At 35.6% G+C, this 13,790-nt stretch overlaps 1 protein-coding gene across 6 annotated transcripts in view; it reads right to left on the reverse strand.

Annotated features, from left to right (window-relative positions):
* Window positions 1-5,151: 5,151 nt before the first annotated feature.
* TFEC (transcription factor EC) overlaps window positions 5,152-13,790 on the reverse strand; it is a 63,772-nt gene continuing 55,133 nt past the window's right edge. For all 6 annotated transcript variants that reach the window (XM_052668467.1, XM_052668466.1, XM_052668470.1 and 3 more), the window contains 3 exons: window positions 13,685-13,760; window positions 7,712-7,859; window positions 5,152-6,788 (listed from right to left, as the gene is read on the reverse strand). In XM_052668467.1, coding sequence (XP_052524427.1) covers window positions 6,408-6,788; window positions 7,712-7,859; window positions 13,685-13,760 — 605 coding nt within the window. In that variant the 3' untranslated portion in view covers window positions 5,152-6,407. The remainder of the gene's footprint in view (window positions 6,789-7,711; window positions 7,860-13,684; window positions 13,761-13,790) is intronic.

Raw genomic sequence — 13,790 nt, forward strand, 5'->3', positions numbered from 1 at the left:
CACTGGCATTGTTGCACAGCTACCAATATGCTGAACCACTGACTGATCAGCTTTGGCTGAGGCTGTAGCTGGGCTCTGACAAGGAGGAGAAGTCGCTGATGCTCCTCATACATCAGCAAAGCAGGAAGGGACGAATATCTGTGCTCTGTGCTCCAGAATCTAGCACAGTTTGAAAAGATGAGGAGAGAAAAAGTGATGTGAGAGAGGTGGGCGAGGAGCAGCACTCCTAGCTTAACATGGAAGCTGTGAATAGCCTGAAGAGAGACAGAAATAACATCTTTTCTTTCCCTGAAGGAAGGGGCTCCCCTGTCTGTCTCTCAGGTTCAAATTTGCCTTTGAGAGATCTTCCCTCAGTGCACTGGCATCCATTTGTGATATTTTGGGATCAGGAATGTACCTTCTTTAGTTTTCCACAATCCCTGTCTTCACCTTAGCTTATATTTAGCTGTCTTGAGCTTTGTTTTCCCTTGTTTTTACCCACTGGGGGAAAATAAATAAATAAATAAATAAAAAGTGGGTGTAATTTAAAAAAACTGGGTGTAATTTAAAGTGTAAATTCCCAAATGGAGACAACACTACTTAAATTTTTATTGCAAAAGTTGATTGTATGTTCCGTGCTTACTGCTGACCATGCTTACTTTACCTCCCAGTATGACTATATTGCTTTATGTTGGTTTGTTTTTATAGCAAGCTGGTTGTGTGTGTTAGCTGTAGAAATCGTTTTCCAGTGGAAATGGTATTTCTGCAATGATTCCAGGTATTTAATTTTCCTAGTGCTCTGGAATGATGCAGAAGCTTTTCTTGGTGAGGTTCCTCACCTTAATGATGAGAAAATATGGCTGTGCCACTAATTGATAAAAAGACAAATTCAAAATTTTGAATGGAAGAACAAGGGAAAAATTTTCCACCAACGAAGTATTGCTCTGATTTTAAAGCTGCTCTGGAGTTGAGCGATAAACAACGAAAACTGGGCATCTAAAAAAAATATTCTTTCACAAATGAAGAAGTTAGACAAATTGATCAGGAGTATCACAGGCTGCTCCAAGAACTGGCCTGACTGTGTGAGACGCCAGGAAGTAGAAACAACACGCTGAAGAAGTCTGCTTCTCCATCTCTTCAGGTGTACCACAGTGCCATCAACAGGCAAAAGGAGCAGCAAAGAATTGAAAAAGAAAATCTGGCTTTATTTTTTAATCTGCTTTAATTCAGTCTGTTCTTGGAAGGCAATGTGAAATATTTAGCTAACGAATTTTTCCAAATGTGGAATACTAAATTTAAATAATTTGGAATCATGTGGACACTGAAGGCAAGAACACTGCAAATAAATAGAATGTATCGCCACCATCTGCACTGAACAGACATGCACTCCTAGCTATTCCTTGGATGTCAGTAGGGGAAAGTACTCTGGGAAATATTCATGGAAAATAGTATCTTCATTGCCTCCTTTCATACAGAGGGCTTCCACTAATTTCAGCAGCCTGTGATGGGGCTTTTCAGGTAATTTAGCACCAGAAAATTTATTTTTTTATACCTCAAAATTAATATCCAACACCCTATCTAGAAATCAACAGATAAAAGATCTTAAGTCTAAGTGCTGGTACAAGGACTGGCAGGTTTTTCACATAGTTGAGAGCATTAGGATAGCTGATCATCCAAATTTTTTGAGATATACCTTGATGTACACACTGATATAGTGATGTAACATATATTTATAGATAGAAAAAGTAAAGAGTCATATAATTTTCTGATGAAACTACATAGCAGAAGGGAAAATGAATGCCAACATACTGAAATGCATGAATGAAATGAATGCATTAGCCATTATCTTAGCACTAACTACATCCACTTACGTACATGGATTTTATTTGGAAAAAAAGTGCAGTTTGGAAAGGAACTGAGATGATTTATTTCAATGACATTAAAAAAATAAATTAAAATAAAATACCCCCAAACATTATTTTGTATGATTTGGGGCATTTCCTCTCCTTGTACAAAGTGTTGCCTATCAAACTCATAAGCATATGAATCTCTTTGACTATACTATTGTTCAATCTGCCTGTTCATAACTCAGCCTCTTATTCCATTATAATGCTTGAATGATTCACAGGCAGTGTTTCCAATCCACTTTTCCTATCTTGTGAAACTTTTAAACGAAATGTTAGCATTTGCAGGCACCAGATGTTTTGACATAAGGAGAAGCAATATGTAAATTTTAATCCATGCTAGGAACAATAGCCTGGAGGCATCTTTTTCTTATTACATGAATCATATACTTAACCACAATGCGGTGGATTATATCAAAATCATCACCACCCTGAATATAGAACACTTGTCTTGTGGTTGCCAATTAATGAAATTGATATATATTTAACTTGATGGGTACTAGTGATTTAACCAATAAGCCTTAGCATACTTCACTACCGTAGCGTCCTTTATAATTAGACTTCTGGTCTGATAATTATCACAACTTCATACATTTTCCTCTGATCTCTCATTGGCTGTCAGCACAAATGATGCTGACATCAAATCTGTTTGTCTCTCAATTGCAAATATCACTACTTTTAATCAAGCAGTGTGCTTTTCTGATCTTTGAAATAACTTCTGATTTTATTTTCTGATGCTGTTTATTCAGCCATTAAGAATCTGATCCTGCAACAGGCTGAGCGTTGCCTTTCTTCAAAGTGAACTGAGGGCTCTCAGTCCCTCACAAAGGAACTGAGTCCCTCACAAGGAACTGAGTATCTTTTATGATCAAATCCTAAGTGCATAATAAATGTGTAGAAAAAAAGCAAAGCTTCCCTCAATGGCTAATCACTGGACTTTAAATAACATTTATGATATTATTCTGTTTTAATGCTGATATGGATGTCGTTGATTTGATGAAATAAAGATTCTGGAGAGCATTTTTATTACAAATAAAATGTTTATCTGATGTACACAAACAATGAGCACCATTATACAAGAAACAATGAGCTATTACAAAACTGTAGCTGAAGTATATGTTACTACTTAACAGTATTTGCATCATGCCATGCACAGAAAGCACCAAATATACTGTAATGAAAGCAGCACTTTTGATATTAGGAATTCAAAAAGCAACCCAAATTCTTACACAATTCATTAAGAAAGAATATCTTTTAGTGCCAAAATGCTACCTAATTATCAGCTTTAAAAAAACGTTTTACATCTTAAAATACAATATTCTGTTTATCCTAGATTGTCTGGGGAACATCTAGTACATTAAAAGGTTTTTGTAGAGCTTCTTAGTGATTTAACTGATATCATCATGCCTGCTAGCAATTTCGCAACATTCTGAAAACACTTTCCATAAATCAAAGCCTTAGCAGCAGGAATAAGCAGATGGCAGGAGACCATATTAAAGAATGTATCAATTATTTTTATTAATGGGAGGCTACTGGATCATGATGTATCATAATGGACTAAATGTTTAGCAGTTGTGAAGTGTTTTGTCTGTTCAGTATCTCAGGTGCTCTTAGAGGATGTTATTATATTGTCTTGTGATGGCATTCTTCGTGGGACTGGGTAGCGAAGTTTCACAAGGGAAATATAAAGAGATGTTTTAATTTCAGTCCTTTAATTGTATTCATATAATAAACATAAAATACCAGCCTGTATAAAATGCAATTTGAAAAAGATTGCATATACAGCGTGTAATAAAGTACATTCTGTATGCATACATTGACTTAGAAAACAAGATACTATATGGTTAACAATGAAAAATAGCAATTATTATAAAAATATTCTACAGTCTCATAATAGTAATGTAAATGCCTTTACTTATCTAAGAGACTTAACATAATTTTAAATTACAATAATTTTACATCCTCCATTCATATATACAGCCCTATTAAAGTCAAAAGGTATTACAGTAACAGTGTTCTTATTGAGATTAAATGAGTGAATTATATTTAGTTACTTTAATACATAAAACAACTGTATTCTGTTTGTTAAAACCGTTTGCACTTGCTGTAGCTTTTCACACCATCTATGCTATGCACAGTGAAATAATCTAAGTTTCTGTTCTTAGGATAGTATCCATATCCATTTCATGAATTAAACAGGATGTTAGTATTTCAGCTCCCTTTTCCTTTTGTGTAATTATCGGTCTGCTAGTTTGTGTATTCTGTAAGAACGTGTCCACCAGCTCTGAACAGCTGCTACTGAAAACAAGCAAGAATTCATCATTTATCATTTAATACATTTTGACAAAAATAGCCAGTTCTCCTCACCCCCTGCCCTGCTTGAGGTCAAACTCTGTACGTCTTTAAATTCTTTTCTAGACCCAGAGCCATGGACAAATTATGCATCTCTTTCATGGGATTTCATTAAACGGATCTGTATGATTTGGGGAAGAGCTAAAAATGTGTTTTGCGCACACTACATTTTAGTCCAGTAAAACTCTCATGGACAGGAGAGAAATTCTGCCTGAGGAGGGACATCAGGGTTTGTTGCTGCAGTCGTGCAATCCTTTTCCTCTGCGCAAGCCAGAAGGCACTGTGTTCTGGTTGGCCCTCCAGCAGCCTTCCCAGCTGCACAGCAGTCTCACCACATCAAAGTGGGAGAGGGGATGCTTATTCAAAACAACCTGGGATACAGTTACCCTCACAAAGATCTCATCAATATCTTCAGCGTGTGGTGCCCTGGTGTATCATTTTTGGTAGCCTGTATCACCATTTCAAGGATGATGGTGCAATACAGGGAAAACACTAATGACCACTTCCTTCTAGAAAACAGCGTAATGGTAGTGAAACATCATCATCATAATACACACCCACAGGCATGGATACATTTAGCTTTTGCAGAGAGGAGGGTGCTGGAAACTGTATGAACGAAGACAGCTTGAGTGTGCTTAATGCAATAGCAGAAGGAGCATTTCCTACCTCCTGCTAGGTTTCTCAAGCTGGAAGAGAAAGAAAAATCTGGTGCTTCAGACTGAAGCAACTGCCAGAAGAATGAAAATCAACTTTAAAACATTTAATGGATGTTTTAAAACTGTAAGTTTTTTTAAAACTATAATGCTTTTTTAGAGCAGTCCTTATAATAGTCATAAAACTCAAGATGTTATTTAAAGTCAATATAGTTCAGAACTGTGGTCTACCTCCCATGTAAAAGTTCAATGGGAAAAGGCGAATTTCTGGGAAATTAAGCAGGGCTCAGTGACTGCAAAACTTAACACATACGTTTGAAATATATTTTGAATGATTAGAAAACTCCCAAATATGCTCTTTTGATGCTGGTGGAGGAAGAGCAATGAAGAACTTGTACGAGCTTATTTTCTGCATGTTAATATTACAATTAGAATGACTGCACTTAGTGTACTCCAGGAAAACGCATCAAGTCTTCCAAATATTTCCTTTGATTTGAAGTCTTACTTGCTTTTCTATAGTGATTGCAAAGGCAAATTTGAAATTGAATTACCATTGTTTCAATGTGTATAATGGAAATCTGGCCAATTCTCTCTATTCACAAACAATGCAAAGGCATAGCTATGGAAAAGACAGACTCCCTTTAGAAAAACCTTAATGTGCTCCCAAAAAGCTCTGGAAGCACAGTCCAGAAGCACACTGTTGCATATTCTTATCTCTTCCACATCAAGAAGGATACAGCTTAATTATTCTTGGAATAAGCAGCTGACACAGCACTTTTACCAGTAGTATTTGTTTTAAATTGTGCTGATGGTAATGTGGAATATCTTTGTTCAGTCTTGTACATCCACAGTCTTTCTAAACACTTTCTACTGAAACATCACCTTTTTCTGTTTGGATTTCTTTGTGTTTCTGTCATTATGTTAGTTTCTATTTTTCTCCTGTATCATTACAGGAAATCTATGTGGCTTTAAATTCATGCTCACTTCACTTGTGCAAATGAATTACTATTTTTTTTTTTTCAGATTTTAAAACATGTATCATTCTACAGTTCCCAGTTTACACATTCTCCTACTGTTTCTCATGTTTTGTAGAATTTTTAACACAATATTCTCATTGTTATAAAAAAAATAGCAAATTACTAAGCAGCACATATATAACAGATAAATGTAAATGCAGACTGAAGACAGAGTCTGAACACGTTTGTGTAACACAGACATTCCTTTTGTGGAAAGCATTTTCATACTGCTATAAAAAGTCGTGGAACAGTAGTAAAAAGGTTTCCAGGGAAGAAAGATTTGTGCAAATGTCAGCTGTGAACAGATGATGTGAATCTGGGGCACAGTGATCTGAATCCATGTATATCTCCTTTTCCTGTGAAGTAAATGCTGATTTAAGCCTTGCCTGTTATCTTCACAGTGGTTTTCCATATTCATATTTGGAACAAGCACACACACCATGCTTATGTTCAACTCAGTCTGTTAGCAAGTGGTTCAAGGAAATGCGAGGCCCTTTCTGCTTTTATAAATCGTCTCCATCATCTGTGCTAAAGCTGCTTCTCCTGCTGCTCTCTTTTGATGCAGCTGGGGATGTGGAGGACAAGAGAGGGTCTGCTCCAAATGGTGATACTGTGTCATCCAATAAAATTTCCTCTAGTCGTTGCTCTTCTTTTAGAGCTGCGCTGAAGGACAAATCGGTGAAGTGGGAAAGTGGATCAGAAAAGGCTGTAGATCCATCACAAACATCAGAATTTGGTCCATGAGCCAGAGGCATTTGATGAGAGTAGTCTACAGAGTTCTCCTCTGGATATGACTGTTGCTTGGTGACCTGAGCAGCTAAATCTACTGCATTGAGTGAAGACATGACTGGAAGGCCATGCGCACGTGCCTGGATCTCTAGTTCCTAAAGTTTAAGTAAATAAATAACAAACAAATAAATAAATGAATAAATAAATAAGGATAATTAGATAATGACTTTGGAAGAGAAATAATGTTTCAGAACTACCATGATAAGTATACAGACTATACATGCAAATTAAAGATTTTTCTTGTCCAACTGTGAAACTATGTTGTAAAATACAAAATTATTAATCTATGAAAATCTGCATTGAGCCACCTGTTAGTTTTCCTTTTAATTCCATTTTCACCATTAAACAGCTCTCCTGCGGGAATGCAAGATGCACGAGAGGTTTTCTGAAATCATTGCCTTCTTTACTTAACAAAACTGACAGAAAACTGTTGCAAACTTTTTGTGCACTGCTATCCAAAGATGCAGAGGATATTTTACTTCACATTTCTCACAATATACATACATAGCTGTAAATTACAATACATAAGATGACTGATTTTTTTGTCTAGCTAAGTCATCATTGCATGTGTGCATAGTCATATATGCATTTCCACCACCACATCATGTTCATTTGTGTCAAGAGCAGATACAACATTGCACACTATACCTAAAGAACTTTAATGTGAAATACAGAAGAAAATGAAAACACAGAAAGGAATTTTAAGTCCTGTATTGTGTTTTTGGCACAAGAGATGTACCTTTTGCTTTCCTTTTTGTCCTTCCTAGTCCATAATATATACTGTTTGTACACATACTTTATTAACTTTCCACATATTCCTTTATGTAAGGTATAATGATCACAGGCATTTCTTAGAAATCTGAAAATATATCCTTTCCTCAATCTACACCGCAATAAACAGGGAAAATGGCTTTGCTGTAAGTGACATTTGGGAAAAAAATGATACAGATTAATAAAATTTGATGAGGTAGGAATACTGAGAAAGCTTTGAAGTTCATGACAACTCCCTCATACAGACCTGAATTCGGAGTAGAAGTCTTCTGTTAGCGTGCTCTAATTTCTTCTGTCTGTGTTCTAATTCTCTGGCTCTCTGTTGTTCTTTTTGTAGCCACTTGATGTACTCCACTGATGCTTTTAAAATAGTTCCTTTGTTCCAGCGCATATCACTGCAGAATGTAGAGATAACCTTTTCACAATTGTGCATGTCAGCAGAATTCATAAGAACTTACAAAATCTTTTACATTAATATGAAATAATGATTTACATGACTATTATTCACTCTTAGATATTATTGCTTCTGAATGGAAATTTTAATAGAATAGTTAAGAAGCCCTTATATAGTAAAATTAATCCCAGAATGAAAATAAGTGTCAAAAGAAAGTAATAAAGTGACTTTTTGTGGGAGAGCTAAATGCAATATCATGATTCTACCATTACAGTTTTTATATTTTTAGTGAAAATTGCTTTTATTATTAACTCTGAGATTAAAATCTATGTGCAGTATTTCTGCATTAATGAACTAGGAAATATACATTACTGAGGACTTAAGCCTAAATTTTTAAAGATCGTTTCAAATATACTACTCTTTTTACCTGACTTACTAATGAGGTTGCTTTTAAGCTTGTTGAGAAAAAAAAAAAAAAAAGGTCTGTGCTGAGTGCCACTCCTCACTGATGATAGACTACACAAATCATGGTTTGGTAACCACAATGGCAGAAGTATGACAAAAATTACTGCTTCAGCAAGTTTGGAACAACATAACTCAAGTTAAAATTCACAGCTAAATACCAGATTCCAATTCAAAGTAAAAATTAACCCATCTCCCATTCAGAAAACCATGTTTTAACTACCAGCTTACAAGAAGTCTTACTAACCGCGCACTTGTTCAAATGTACCATGTGTTCAAGGAGTTTCACATATCCACTTATTAATTTTCCATGTATTCCTTCATGAAACATATTAGAGGCCTTAATAGGAATAAATTTTGTTGAAAATCATGAATTCCTGACAAAGTTCATTATTTTACGACACAAGGATAGTTAGTGTTGCGTTAAATTTAGAAGAGTCAATCTAAACTATTTATTTCACTGCAAGGTAGCTTAAAATTAACCATCTTGACTTACAGACATTTTGGTCCTATAAGACAGGCTCAAGAGGGAAAAAGATATTCAAACTAGTTAGAATCTGAAGTTGGAGTAGAGAAGTAATCAACTTAGTGCATTCTTTTTAAGTATCTCTTCCAAATACTTACACTTATACCCTGATATTTATAGAGTCAAGAAGAAATATAAATTATGTCCTTGTCAGTTACCACTTTCCATTATTCTGTTGTTTTAGTTAATGAGACTTGACTCTATTCACAATCTGAGTAAGTAAAATTGTGGTGTTAAATGGATTTAGTTCTTGTAGGAGTATCTATGGTTTTAATTCAGGCTCTCAAAACGGCCAAGGAAACTTACACTGTTATCCCAAAGGTAAGAAAGAACTCTTGAAGGCCTCCACCAAAGTAGCTGTCATTCTGCCAAATGTACAGGGCAAATGGTAGACAGGTATGGGACCTGGGGATTTAGACCATCTGGCTTTTTCTGATGCACTACATAGATGAGAAACCGTTATGGAGGTTCAGAAATTTGCACATGCCCAGGGCTGGGCAACTCTTTGGACAAGGGGCCATAACCAACAAGGCATGGGAACATGGCGCAGGGCAAAATTGGGGCAGCTGGATGAAAACAGGCCAGGGATTATTCCATGCCACATCATGCAGAAAGCTCTAAAACTGTGGGCAGTTGGCTAAGGGGGCAGATGTTGCTTGGGAATTGGCTGTGCACCAGTCAGAGGGTGGTGAGATGTTGCACTGCAAGCAGGCTGCTGATCAGCAGTTACTTGAGTGTTGGCTGGTGGGTGGCCATTAATTATGTGGACAATATATGTATATATATTTATCATTGCATTTACTTTTAATTTCTTTGTCTGTCTTAGTAAAAAGTTTTTATCTCAACCCATTCGTTCTATTTTGTTTCCTGTTTTCTCCCTCATCCCACTATGGGGAGTGAGCAAACAGCTGTGTGGTGCTGAGCTGCCTTCTGAGTTAAACAACAACAAAGAGCTAAAGATAGGAAGACAATAACTTTTCAAGATGGGAATCTCCAGTGACATCTCAGGTATAAGTATGCTATTTAGAGCTTAGAATTACCACAGGTTTTTACTTAATTTCAAGTGAATTGTGTCTTTCTACACGTTACAATAATTTGAAACTTTAAGAAAGTTACAGGCATTAATTTAATTAATATAGGTCTACCACGCTTAATATGATTGGCATGGAAAAGTAGCAAGTGAGTAAAATACACAAAGTGTTTTATTAGTCTGAACCCTAGCTCCTCTTAAGTTTATCAGCTAAATCTCTCTATGAAACAATCTGGCCCAGAAATTTAGCGAAACTCTTATCTGGGAGAGTTGCTCACTTAGGAGAAGAGAAAAAAACAAAACACAGCCATTAGACTAATTTTCAAATTGCTTCCATTAAAGTATCTTTGTTGAAGTCAAAGGAGCTTCACTAGCTTTTACAAGTTGAAGGACATCCGGAGGAGGGACATGAGCACCCGATCTTCTAAGATTAAAACTAAGTAATGAAAGCAAAGTTTGGGAGCGCGCAGTAGTCACAGGGTTTGCTAGCTGCAGAGAAGTTAATAATAACAAATACATCTGTGAAGTTGAAACTATGTTTGCAGACCATTTATTTCTCTACTTCTGAGAAATTAGCTTTAAACTGAGCTTGTTCAAAGAAACACTTTGAAGGACTTTGCACCTGTTTTGATGACCTGTACAATTACCAAGCGTATTCTCCTGAAAGAGGCAGCAAGTTTCTGTTTTATAATAGCTTGAGTGTACACAAGCTTTTCCTTTACAAGAAATGAGGCCATGCTGGCCATTAGAAGGTCTGCCCACAGACTACAGACAGAACATCAGGCACAGGTGCACAGAGCAGAGTGAGAGCAATCCACTAATTCTGTCCAAAATACTTAGACGTTCTTTTAGCATCTTGGTTTGGTAGAACGACAAGAATTCATGAAGGAAAGATGTTTTTTCTCAGTATTTCTGACAATTCCAGTCTATCTACCTAAAACAGTTCTTGAGTTGTTATTCCCACCCTCTATCACCCTGTTAGCCACCAGATTTTGAAAGGCCAAACATGAAGAAATCAAGAATGTAAAAGTGAGTATAATTAAAAAAAAAAAAAAAAAGTTTTGTTTTTTCAGCTAAATATGATTAAAATTTTGGGCCTTTTTTATTCTGTCTTCAAATTTTTCCAAGAGTTTTGCATTTCTGAAACATCTATCACTTAGCTATCTAAGCTCTGAAAATTAAACAAAGGAAGCAAAGTTCTTTCCAACTTATCTCTATTTTCCAATGCTAATGAAGTGAACTTAAAACATCTATTCATTCAAGCAACATAATCCATAGTTATCATCATTAAATTGAAAAATAGTAAAGAGGAGAGGAAGAGAATAGGGATTTTATCTTTTCAAAAGCAAGTCCCTGTAGAGGCTTTGTAGGAGCCAAACAAGTTCACCATATAACTAACAAAAGTAAAATAAAATAAAAACAAACAAAAAACTTCTGAGAAATATGATTCATAAAAGATTTCCAAATAGCATCAAAAATGCCCTTTTCTACTCCTGAGTCTGAACATAATCTTATTGAAGCAAGTCATCTGGGACAGGCATGCTAACCACAATGACTTAGTCATAGCAGTATTTGCTCTTCAATGCAAAGGCTGTTTTGTTTCATTATCATTAGTCCATGCATCAGTAAGGTTTCTCCCTTCACACCCAAACTCCCACTATAATATAAGAAGAATATTCAAAAATCAATATATAAGGTGAAAATGTGATGTGTGGTAAAATGTTACAGATAAAATATTGTAAGAGCTGATACATCTTTCTTTCAAAGAAGAGGAGGGCAGATTGGGGGCACAGTAAGGTATTCTAGGGAAAAGGAAAGAACTGAAAGAGAAGATAAGGACTCTGAGTTATGAGTTGGCAACACAGAGTGATACTAGAAATAAATAATTTTGATCTGTTCAGCCAACAAAATGACATGGTCAAACTGATGTATTTCCTCTTACAAATATGTATAAAAATGTATTTACACTTCTTCAGACGAATTTAACTTGGCACCAAAATGCAGCAAAATTACGTTATAACTTCATCTTTCATTGTGTCCAGCATATTTGATGCTTCTTTCTTCTTAATACCAACACGAACACTTTAAAATAGGCCCATTTTTAAAAGTAGTACCAATTACCAGCCTTTTGAAGACAGCAATCCTCATAACCTAGAGCTTTTTGCTTTTGCAGACATAAGCTCTTCTAGCGCCAATGCTCTGTTGGACACAATCGTGGGACTGGAGACTAAAACAAGAAAAGCTGATGCAGTCAGAATATTTTTCTGAAACTTTGATCCAAGGCTACATCTCCAAAATCAGTAAGTAAAATCTATCATCCACTTACTGGAATAAAATTGCAGTTCTGGAGCGTTCATTGTAAGTACATTATAAATGACTGTTAACAATTTGAACAAATTAAAACTGGAATCCAGATCAAAAACATGTAGCTGAAGCACCTCTGTAGGTAATCAAAACTACAACTAGAAACTGTACCTCATGCTCATTTCTAATTGCAATATAACTTGCTTCCATTATCACTTTATAGCTGCAAACCAACAGTGCCATCCACTGTTTTTCTGAGAAATCTTTCAATTATTTGCCCAAATGGCCTTGAATACTGAACGATATGCCAGCAAAATTAAAATTCTTTTACCAGTGTTTGTTTGCAGGTGATCACAAGCGTCCAAAAATTTATGTGGACACTCAAAGTACTTCTTATTTTAGCACGCTGTAACACTCAGACCTATATTAATAACAAGAATGTGCCTATTTATCTAATCTTGAATGGATGCTGTAGAATGAAAAGTGAATTCTCTCAAAGAGTAATGACATGTTAACTTTCTCTCTGATGATTTCACTCAAAATGTCTAGTTTTGCCAATCTTGTCTATATCTAAGTCTTACAGTGTTTTATAGTCTTATAGAAATCCTTAATATAATCAAAAGTTTCTCAGTCCGGAAGAAAACAAAAAGCTGAAATATCAATAGATGTTTTCCTTCGAAGTATAGTGCAGGTCTGTACTGACATGCAAATGATAAAGAACAAATGTGTATAATCAATTTTATGCAAAATGCAAACATGGTCTTAAATCTTCCCTGAGCGACATAAAATATCAAAGGCTGAAGTCTAGCATTAAATAACCCACTGAATTGCTACTGCTAATCGTACAATAGTATTTCCTACTGAGGCAGATTTTTTTTTCATATTGATGACAAATATAAGCTTGAAGGAAATGCAGATACAGTTTAAGAAATGTACATTTTGTATTACTGTAAGTATACGCATTAGTATAAATTGCTATTATTATATCAATTATTATTTTTAGCCTTGCTTTTCAGGACTTTTTTTTTTCCTCCACTGACTGGAATACTTCTGAAAAATGCCCAGTGTGCAGTCTCTTAACCTGAATTTTAATATTTTGTTTGCTTATTTATTTATTTTGCTTAGCCAAAGGGCAGATATTGACAGCACATATTTTGTCTTACCCCACTAGAGGGCCCATGGTGAGGGCTGAAAGCATCATTCCTTCCTTCTCCAGAGATATCACACAGACTTGTGGTGTTTTTGGCTTATCTTTTCCCCACTCCATCTTCCTGGTGTGTGACACACCAGTACTGTTTTTATTTTATTATCCTTTCACATAAGTTTTCCCAACAGGCACTAGAAATCTGACAGAAGTTTGCCATTAACAGACTGATTCAAGCTAGTGGCCTGGCACAAACCATTTTGTATTACATCAGACAGTCCTACGGCCAGTATGCAACTATGATTTTTTTTCCTGTATTTAAATGATAAACATTATTATAGGAAAGACTGTTGAACTCACGGATCATTAGACTTGGGGATGAGTGTGCCAAGCTCCTTGATTCGGTAATTAATGTTATACCTTCTTCTTCTCTCAACTGTTAAAAAGAAACTAAAGTTACTATTTT

The sequence above is a fragment of the Tympanuchus pallidicinctus genome, unplaced genomic scaffold (assembly GCF_026119805.1).
Source record: "Tympanuchus pallidicinctus isolate F22 unplaced genomic scaffold, pur_lepc_1.0 scaffold8, whole genome shotgun sequence".
Lineage (NCBI taxonomy): Eukaryota > Metazoa > Chordata > Aves > Galliformes > Phasianidae > Tympanuchus > Tympanuchus pallidicinctus.